The sequence below is a fragment of the Lepus europaeus genome, chromosome 7 (genome assembly GCF_033115175.1).
Source record: "Lepus europaeus isolate LE1 chromosome 7, mLepTim1.pri, whole genome shotgun sequence".
Taxonomy (NCBI): domain Eukaryota; kingdom Metazoa; phylum Chordata; class Mammalia; order Lagomorpha; family Leporidae; genus Lepus; species Lepus europaeus.
Window position 1 is genome coordinate 16431990 of NC_084833.1, and position 11382 is coordinate 16443371.

Consider the following 11382-nt stretch of genomic DNA (forward strand, 5'->3'; position numbering starts at 1 on the left):
ACTTTGTGTTTCTGTGTGGGTGCAAACTGATGAAATCTTTACTTAGTATATACTGAATCGATCTTCTGTATATAAAGATAATTGAAAAAAACTATTTGAATACTCACCAGATTCTTTTCCATTTCTATAACCATCTTGATTTTCTGCTGCCTCTGTCAATGCCCTTTGTTAACAAACTTATCACCACTCCTCCTTCGAGCCTCATGTTCTCCCCAACATCACCTTCACAACTATCACCCAAGGCATTTCTTACATGTACCTGTGTAGGTTGTGTAGCAGCAATAATTACATTATCTCCATGTTTGTTTGTTTGTTTGTTTGTTTTTCATGTTGGTTTTATCTCCTTATGGGGAAGCTAAACGATGACTGCTTTATTCCAGATTTCTAATGCCATACTATGTACACACTTAGTCACTTAATTAAATTTAATTAAAGCCATGAAATTAAAATCATCCAAGGAAAACTGCATTGTACCATGTGGCCCAGGTATTGCCAGTGCCACTCCCTGCCTCTAGAAATGACAGCACCATTGTGAGAAGCTGGCAGTTCCAGTTCAAAAATTCCACTTACAATCTTTGCTGTTTATCATTTCCATGAGGGCAGACATGCTTTAGCCAAATTCAAGAACTTGAAACACACTTTGGACTTACAGCACAGTGTTGAATCACCTCCACCAGCTCCTTTTTGTAATGTTAATTTCTGATAACTTGACAAAAGGGCATAAAGTAAATTAAGTCATGGATTTGGTGCTGTAGCACAACAGGTAAAGCCACTGCCTGTGGAGTCCGGCATCCCATATGGGTGTCAGTTTGAGGCCTGGCTGCTCCATTTCCAATCCTGCTCTCTGCTATGGCCTGAGAAGGAAGTAGAGGATGGCCTGAGTCCCTGGGCCTCTGAACCCAAGTGGTCACAAATCATCAAGAGCTCAGGCCTTTCCAATATGAAACCATAATTTGTATACACTGATAAACACACACAGTTTTAGTGTAATGTGATGTTACATGTGTTTAGGTGATTCAATAATTTCAACAACTTCAAATTAATACCTCAAACTAATAGAAACATGGGCTGGCGCTGTGGCGTAGTGGGTAAATCCACCACCTGCAGTGCTTGCATGCCATATGAGTAATGGATTGATTCCAGGCTGCTCCACTTCCGATCCAGCTCTCTGCTATGGCCTGGGAAAGCAGTAGAAGATGGCCCAAGTCCTTGGGTCCCTGAACCCACATGGGAAACCCAGATGAAGCTCCTGGCTCCTGGCTTTGGATCAGCACAGCTCCGGCCGTTGCCATCAATTGGGAAGTGAGCCAGCGGATGGAAGACCTCTCTCTCTCTCTCTCTCTCTCTCTCTCTCTCTCTCTGCCTTTCCTTCTCTCTGTGTGTGTAACTCTGAATTTCAAATAATAAATAAATCTTAAAAAAAATAGGAACATGTATAATGCTCAAGTGAAATCTTTGACTTCCAAAGCTCAATCTGGTGTTATCTCTGTACTTCCAAAAGCCCCATTACCTGATAATCAGACCAAGTAGAAGTTGGAGATCATGCAAGTAAAATTTCCAAGCTCATATTAGCGAGACCGAAATCTGGTCTCATCCAGGATGCTCTCACATGAACTTTCTTCTCCTGAAGAGATGGGAATCATAACACATTATAGCTTCTAAGTAAATCAGTACCTGCATCAGGTGCAACTTATTCAGTCATACAATGGGAAGTTATTTTGATAGGACTACAGTCCCTAGCAGTTTTTAATTACTTAGAAAAGATGTTCTAAATACCTAAAGACATCAATCAGAAACAATGCCTGTGGTTAGAAAAAGAACTAAAATTTCATATAAATAGGAAAGTTGCCTCCAAAATGAGCATTCATTTGGCTATATTGGGAGCTTAATTTATGTACATTGTAAGTCCTTATTTTACAAACAACATCATTAGTAATATTCCTCTCCTTTGGCTAATGAACTCAGGCTAAAAGAGGACAGTGCTAATTTCAAATGGCACAGAATTTCAAATTGTGCAGCCTTGCATCATTCCAACTCCATCCCCTTGCAGCTGTGTCCCTACGGGTTGAGGAGCTAATCACGGTACCAGTGAATTCTCATCCACCCCTGCAGTGATCAAGTTTTTCCCGTGGGCAGAACTTGACTGGAGACAGGCCAAGCAAGTGCTCCACATGAACAAAAGCAGATTGTGCTATTACCCATTTAATTATTTGCTCCATACAGATTACTATTTGTTAGAAACAAAACAGTCATACAACGATCCATCTTTCTGATGAAATAGATGAAGAGAAGACATTGCTACATATCTTGTATTAGGATCATTTTTTCTATCAAGCATTAGGATCAATATTTCTCTATCATCCAAGTATTTGGATCAATGTTTTCTATCATCCAGCCTGGTGCTGTACTAATCTTCTGACTACTACTGAAATTGTGCCATATTGAACTGCATCCCTGACCCATGCCTTGTGTGAGACCCTAAGCCAGATGCTTTCAGCTATCTGCTGGACTTCTGATCCACATAGACTATGGGATTATAAATGCTGTTTTTAGATGCTAAAAAATAAAAAAGAGTAGAGGAGCCTCGAAGAAAATCTTTACTATATGGCCCACAATTAATTATGTATTTGGTATTTTTGCATCATTCTAGCCAGACATATTATGAAGGAGGAAAGTAGATGAGCCAGATTCAACAGACACACACACACACACACACACATATATATATTTATATATATTATTTTTTGTTGCTTTTGTTTTTCAAAAAACCGTTTGGCACGGACTCATCATCTGCTGCCTCCCATGATGCACATTAGCAGGAAGCTGGATTGGAAGCAAAGGAGCCAGGACTGGAATCAGGCACTCTGACATGGTAGGCAGGTGCCCCAAGTAGTGACTGACTTAATCACTGTAAAATGCCCACATCAATGTTGCTTTACATTTAAGTGCTATAAATAATCAAATGGCAGTTGGTACTCAAAAAATATTCTTGATGATTGGTACAAAAATAATTATAATATTCCTTAAAATTATTTGTAAACCAACAGGACTCTACTAAGAATATCAGGCTGACACAAAATTTCTTCCTTACTTCCTTTTGCTATTGAAAATCTATACTATATATCTGATGAAATGTTTCATTCCTCTACTGGGGATCTGATACATACCCTAAGGCACAATCACTGGTCTTGTTTTCCAACAAGTCTTCCCTTCTGTCTATGAGTGGAAATAGCATTTTTTTCAATACTTCTCCTGTGCTCATCCCTGGCTTATCCTCATTTCCTGCATTAGACTCACAGTACAAATGAACCAAAATAATTTGGCCTAGATTCTGTTAGATGAGTAAGTAACACCAGCAAATCACACACTTAATCATTCTTTAATCAGTTTAGTGTTGATTTTATCATCATACATGACTAGGCTTTTGGGAAGAGGCTTTGTTTCTTATGAATTTGAGACAATTGTGCATAGACAAGGACACACAAGCCCCCAGAAGCAGTTGTTCAATGCTTTGTCATTACTGTATGCTCATATTATAGAAGAAATCACTACAGATGACCAGTTTGAGAAAGGGGACATTCAGGGCTGGTGCCGCGGCTCAACAGGCTAATCCTCCACCTTGCAGCGCCGGCACACCGGGTTCTAGACCCGGTCGGGGCGCCGGATTCTGTCCCAGTTTCTCCTCTTCCAGGCCAGCTCTCTGCTGTGGCCCGGGAGTGCAAAGGAGGATGGCCCAAATCCTTGGGCCTTGCAACTGCATGGGAGACCAGGAGAAGCACCTGGCTCCTGGCTTCGGATCAGCGCAGTGTGCCAGCCGCAGCATGCCGGCCGCAGCGGCCATTGGAGGTTGAACCAACGGTAAAGGAAGACCTTTCTCTCTGTCTAGACCTTTCTCTCACTGTCCACTCTGCCTGTCAAAAAAAAAGGGGGGGGGGAGACATTCAGAAGAAGTAAAACGAGTTGGGGTTTTATCGTCAAAGAAGCTTTGATTCATACAAGTACTAGTGTAGAATGTGTAGGTATTTTATATGTGTGCAGAGGAGTAATGCTACTAAAATATATTGCTATATGAGAGAAAAGTCTACAACAAATTTTCCATCATCTCTTTTGAAAGACAAAGTTGAACTGCTAACACTACATATAAATTTCTCAATTATTGATATAAACATATTACAATCAACTGTCTCTTATTTGGAGAAAGTGGGACTGAGATTTGGAAGACCTGAATTTCAAATGCTTAGATTTATTACCTGAAACAAGAAAATTAGTAAACCTCTCTTAGTTCCAATTTAATACTTTATAGAATGGGAATAGTAATATTGAAATTACTAGTTAGGAAAATAGATTTAACAATCTTAATTAAGTTAATATGTTTATATATAATAAAAGATTCATTAAACATAGATATTTTATCACATCTTTGAAGCATAGCTTTGGAAATTTATCATGAAGGTGTTTTTTTTATTATTACTGAGATCCTACTTCTTCAAATGCCTCCACAAGACTTAATAAGAAAAAAATAAACTTTGTTTAGATAATAGGAAAATGGTGAGTCTTAGGGATATTTTTAAAAATAAGAACAAATTAACAGGATCTGTAAATTTTCCGGCTTATTTTTTGTGCCAAAAAACAGATTTCGAGATAAATAATGAATTGCTTCTTTCTTCTTTTTTTGGAAATCTGTCTTTTTACTTTGGTAGATTTGTGGTGTCACAAAAGAAAAGGTGGAGTGGGAAGGAAACTGGGTGGGAAAGAGGGGGAACGAACAGGGAAAGAGAGAGAAGGAGAGATGGAAATCCACAGCAGTTCTTTTACTACTCAACGTATCACTCTCCATATATCCATCTAAGAATCTCTAACTTATTTTTTTTTATTTTACTACAAACAAACCAGCAATGAAAAAAAATATTCTGAGATCAAGATTCTATGGAAAAATTAGTTGCCTCTAAGTGACATAACTATAAAGAAAATGACAGTGAGAGCCTAGAGAAAAAATACTGATGAATCTTCAAGGAATTGATTTATAGCTGTTCTATTTCATATCCAAATGTGTGTACATGAGCACTGAAGCCTTAGCAAAATATATTAAAAGCTATCAAAGGCACATAGCAAAAGGTTTTCCTTTTTTCTTAATTATTTGAAAGTTTGATTTGCCAATGATCTGTAAGTTGCCTTGGCAACTCATGACGACAGCCTAGGGTGGTTACTGACACCATAAACTAGAGTGTCAATTTGTTGGGTCAACAACAGGAGCCACTGTGCACTTGCTCCTCATGTGGAATCTCTGTCCTTAATGTGCTGTACATTTTGATTTAATGCTATAACTAGTACTCCAACAGTATGTTTCACTTTGTGTTTCTATGTGGGTGCAAACTGTTGAAATCTTTATACAAAATTGATATTCTGTATATAAATAGAATTGAAAAGGAATCTTGATGCAAATGGAAGGGGAGAGGGAGCGGGAGAGGGGAGGGTTGCGGGTGGGAGGGAAGTTATGGGAGAGGGAAGCCATTGTAATCTATAAGCTGTACACTGGAATTTTATATTCATTAAATAAAATTTAAAAAAAAATAATTCTCCACACTTTACCACAAATCTAGTTCACTCTATTCATATACATTGCCACTTTCTTAGCATTATGTGCAAATTAAGTTACCCTCCTCTTCACCAAATGCCTCATGGCATTTTTAACCTCTGTGTTTCTCACTGTGTAAATTATAGGATTTAACATAGGAGTGAGGATTGCAAAGAACACAGTGACGAACTTGTCCACAGGGTAAGTGGCCACAGGACGCATGTAGGTGAATATGCAAGGCACAAAAAAGAGTACAACGACAGTAAAATGAGAGCCACACGTGGAGAGGGCTTTGTGCTGCCCTTCAGACCCACGAGACTTCAGAGAGCGCAAGATGACTATGTAGGAGATCAGCAGCATACACAAAATGAGCAAGCACATAGCTCCACTATTGGCTGCTACCACCATTCCAAGCCTGTACGTGTCTCTGCATGCAAGTTTCAACAACGGGAAGAGATCACACATGAAGTGATCAATGACCTTGGGACCACAGAAGGGCAGGTTGACCATGAAAAGAATCTGCACAGTGGCGTGCAGAATGCCGCCAATCCAGGCTACCACCACCAGGAGACGGCACAGCTCCTGTCGCATAATGGTCACGTAGTGCAAGGGCTTGCAGATGGCCACATAGCGGTCAAAGGCCATGACGATGAGAAGGATTATCTCTGATCCTCCCAGGAAGTGCTCCACAAACAGCTGAGTCAGGCAGCCACCCAACGAGATAGTTCTCCTCTGGTAGAGCAGGTCGATGATCATTTTGGGGGTGGTGACAGAGGTGTAGGAGGCATCTATGAAGGACAAGTAAGTGAGAAAGAAGTACATGGGAGCTGTAAGTGTGGGACTGAGGGAGATGGTGACGACAATGAGCACATTGGCCAGCACGGTAAATAGGAAAATGAACAAAAACACGATGAAGAGTATCTTCTGCAGGTGTGGATTCTGTGTGAGCCCCAAGAGAACAAATTCAGTCACATTATGGGGAGGCATGAGGTGATCTATTCAGGAAGTAACACCTTCCTGGGGCTTGAATCACCTACAAACATATAAAAAAAAGTAGCTAATTAATCATGAGGAGATTATAGTATAAATTTCATAGTACAGAAATGCAGTCGCTATTTGAAATTCAGAGTTATAGAGAGGCAGAGAGAGAGAGAGAGAGAGAGAGAGAGAGAGAGAGAGAGAATGAGAGAATCTGCTGGTTCACTCCTCAAATGGCCACAATGGCCAGAGCTGGGCCAATCAGAAGCCAGGAGCCTGGATCTTTCTCCAGGTCTCCCATGTGGGTGCAGAGGCCCAGTAGATGGACTTGAGCCATCTACTGCTTTCCCAGGCCATAGCAGAGAGCTGGATCAGAAGTGGAGCAGCCAGGACTCAAACTGGCACTCATATGGGATGCCGGCACTGAAAGCACAATGCCAGTCCCAAGCATAAATTTCTGAAAAGAGACTGCATTCCAGTTCAATAATTTCTGGCATATTTCATAGATTGAGTATGAAAATATTCATTCCCTCAGGAAAGAGCATGTTATTAGGTAACAACTTTCAGGAAAATTTTACTGTTAGTTAATTCATACTGTTTATTCTTCAAAATTGTGTTTCATATACAATTGAACAACCGCTAATCCCTTCTAATAAAATTATAGCTTCAATATACAGGGATAAAAAATTCTTAGATATTGTTTCAGTTCATGGAAATCTAAAAAGCACTTACATGTACCCACCTTTATTTCTAAGGTTTTAAAAATACAAATTTTAGGTGAGTAGGCAGTTAGTGCAGTAGCTAAGATGTGCAAATCTCACATCAGAGAACCTAGATTGGATTCTGGTTTTGGCTTCTGACTCCAGTTTCCTGCTGATGTGTACGCTGGCAAGTAGAGATGATGGCTCAAGTAACTGGTTTCTATCACCATGTGTGGGAGGCCTAGATTGTGTTCCAAGTCCTCAGCCGCATTCATGTGGGAATCTGAGGAGTGAACAGTGGATGGGAGTGCCCTCTTGCTCTCTTTCACTCTAGCTTTCTTTCTTTGTGCTTCTCAAATAAACAAATTAAATTTTAAAAACAGAAATTTAACACAATGGAAAAGAAACAAGCAGTCTTCTGGATGAGACAGACGCTATACTATTAATTACCTTAATAAAGTACCCATTACTTGTTCAGTTATTCAACAAATATTTATGGCACCCTTACTATGCTTATTAATGAAGATAGTCCATATAAAATAATGAAAACATCCCTATCAAATGCAGTTAGCAATCCCTCCACTGAGATTTTATTCAAACATAGCAACAAATGCTGTGCATAAATCCATGTGATGGGTAATCAATTCACTTGCTTTGTGTTTTCACAGTATAAACTATCACACCTTCCCCCACCCTCCCTCAGTGTCTGCAATCCATTCTTGATTAATGCATGTTACATTACACATAGAATGGAGAAAAACATAAATTTTCCAAAGAAAACATAGCTATAGCAAATTGTAGTTTTCAAAAAGCCATGTTCATTTTCTTTTCAAAGATAAATGAACAAAGGGCTTAATTTTTTAATCACCCAAGATGAAAATTTTATACATACATGAAATTGAAGTGCAACTTCATTACATTCCCTTGTTCTGAGATTGCTTCCCAAAAAGATCCGAAAAGAATACAGTGCCCATAAAGTAAGATAGAAACATAATCAATGGATATGATTTTCAAATAGGAAGAAAAGAAATAACTGTCTTTTTTTCTCTGATTTCACAACACTCATTTTAGGAATAAACTTAAAGGAAAAAATTTTAACAAGAGGAAAATCAATATGTAGAACATGTTCACCAGTCATAAGAGCTGTAAAATACTGTAAACTGCGTGGAATGTCCAATGTTAGAGAACTGGATCAGTAAAGTATAATGCACCCCATGCAATAATGTTTAGCTTTTAACAGAGATGTTTTTGATACTTGTATAATATCACAGTTTAATATATATTATTGCTGTATATTCATACTAGTAGTAAAAATGGTCTTAAATATCTTAATGTATAAATTAATGGGCTTATACTTGATTCTTGATGCCGGAGTTGCTGAAGAAGAGATTTTAGCTTCCAATTGGGCTGGAAAAGGGGTGGTTGTATTATTTTTAAGGTCCATATAATCCTAAGATTCTATAATTATTGTATTTCCTTAAAAGAAAATCTCACCTATCACTTTGTCTGGCATATGTCCAAGCCCAGGGTCCCAGAGTGCTGTTTGTTCATCAGGAAAGAAATAAAGTTCTGAGATTAAAAATTCCAACTAACTCAGCTACTGTAAGTCTTTGTTGACTTATAAATACATCTTTGGATAATGCTGTTCTCTTGAGCTTTACAAAGAGTTTCCCCATATCCTGTTTGTAGGCAAATTCTATGAACTTTCTTAGCTGTGGCTAATTAGATCTCAAAGGTATTTCATTATTATTAGCAGATCTTGTCAATAATCCAATTATTTCACCTTACTTAACTGCACATTAGAGAACTTTTACAGCCATTCATCTTTATTTGTTAACTTCTTTGAAAGTACACAGAAACACATAGTGTATCAAATAAACAAAATGCAACAATCAATAATGATTTTGAATATTTAATAACAAATGAACTCAATATGGTGTCTGGATACTAGACATTGTATAAATTAAACAGGTGGTAACCATCTGACTTTTAAATTTTTCATAATAATAGTTTCTTCTTTATCAATCTACCTTTGGTAGCCCTCATACCATGTATATGTTGTTTTCCAATGTACATTAAGTGATGGTTATGACCCCAGTGTAACAGCAACACTTCACGTAGCAGTACTTTAAGTACTTCTTTAAAACAGTTATTTCTTAGGCAAACATTTGAATTAGAGTAGCATGGACATGATGAGAGTAATTATATTCTTGAATTAGATTGAGCTTTCTAATATATTTTTTCAGCCATTTAAATGTATTCCCTATGGAATGAGAAAGAGATAGGCACCAATATTCTCATTTTATGACACAGAAAGCTAAATCAAGGAATCAGAATATTGTCTGCCAATGCAAAAAGGAAACCATACCTCTTAAATCAGGTGTCCTTATTAGACTACGGTCTAGTATCTAATGTGATAAGACACTTTTACCCCATCACCAATTGTGAGGCATATTGAAATTCTCTACTAAATGAAGCACCTATCCATTTTTGAAATTATAATCAATTGAATCTAACAAAATTCAGAAAAAAATTTCTATATGGAACCACATTCACTAACACATGTTTGACTATGCATTCTAAAATGAAAGAAGAAATCATCCCTAACTCCAAACTCACTTCAGGGAATGTGGTCACTGCGAACAGCCTGGAGAACAACTCTCACAAACCTGAAACCATGTCACCACAGCTAGCTTTAAAGTCACATGAATATCACACTACCATGATTTTTGTGATACTAGAGGACAAGGTTTAAACGAGGCATCAAGACTAAAGAAAGATATGAACATGGAGTTGGCAGTAGTGGCATTTGTTAAAATGTCTGTTGCAGGACGGCGCCGTGGCTCAACAGGCTAATCTTCCGCCTAGTGGCGCGGCACACCGGGTTCTAGTCCCGGGAGGATGGCCCAAGTCCTTGGGCCCTGCACCCCATGGGAGACCAGGAGAAACACCTGGCTCCTGCCTTTGGATCAGCGCGGTGCACCGGCCGCAGCGCGCCTACCGCGGCGGCCATTGGAGGGTGAACCAACCTCAAAGGAAGACCTTTCTCTCTGTCTCTCTCTCACTATCCACTCTGCCTGTCAAAAATAAAAAATAAAAATAAAAAATAAAAAGTCTGTTGTAGTTTGTTGCAGCCATTTGGGGAATGAACCAGTGGATGGAATATTCTCTCTCTCTCTCTCTCTTTTTCTCTGTTTCTCTCTCCCTTTTTCCTCCCTTCCCCCCTCTTCATAACACTGCCTTTCAAATAAATATCTAAAGAGCCAATTAATATGAAAAATAAAATTATTGACTTTAGAGATAACACCATGTGTAAGACTCAGAAAAGGGAAGGATATTAAGCACATACAGAGTACTTGCTTCCTGAAACAAGCTTCCTCATCTGCATAGCCCAGCTTGAGTTGTAAATTCTGAATTCTGTTTGAGTTCTTCCCAGTATTCACATGTGAAATTCTCCAATTCCACACACAATTGTGAAGTTTATAGTTCTCAGTATTAGATTCCTTTCTTATTCAAAGATCTAGAGTGACTTTTATTTCCTTCTTTAAAGAAAGACTGAAATCAAGACTGGCTTCTATTTAATGTGCCTTGAATAACTAGAGACCCTAATATTTCCAAGTACATTAAATAAATTGTTTATAAGTTAAGAAAGGATGAGGAAAAATATCACTTTTTATCTTAGTATAATATTATGCCTTGACTTTTCAACATGACAATATTTAATACCAACCATAGTCTTTTTTTAAAAACTCTGAAATATAATATTAGATTTACAAAATTATGGTAGAGCAACTTTGATCAGAAAAGTCACCTTTTTTAGATTTTTATTTATTTACTTGAAAGTCAGAGTTACACAGAAAAAAGGGGAGGCAGAGAGAGAGAGAGAGAGAGAGAAAGAGAGAGAGAGAGAGAGAGAGAGAGAGTTTTCTTCCATCCACTGGCTGAAGCTGCGCCAATCTGAAGCCAGGAGCCAGGAGCTTCTTCCAGGTCTCCCATGTGGGTGCAGGAGCCCAAAGACTTGGGCCATCTTCCACTGGCTTCCCAGGCCACAGCAGAGAGCTGCATCAGAAGTTTAGCAGCCAGAACTCAACTAGTGCCCATATGGGATGCCAGCACTGCAGGCAGTGG

At 38.6% G+C, this 11382-nt stretch overlaps 1 protein-coding gene across 1 annotated transcript; it reads right to left on the reverse strand.

Annotated features, from left to right (window-relative positions):
• Nucleotides 1-5647: 5647 nt before the first annotated feature.
• Nucleotides 5648-6568, reverse strand: LOC133764310 (olfactory receptor 4C3D-like). Its single transcript, XM_062197982.1, has one exon. The coding sequence runs from the start codon at nt 6560-6562 to the stop codon at nt 5648-5650; it is 915 nt and encodes a 304-aa protein (XP_062053966.1). The 5' UTR covers nt 6563-6568.
• Nucleotides 6569-11382: the final 4814 nt, after the last annotated feature.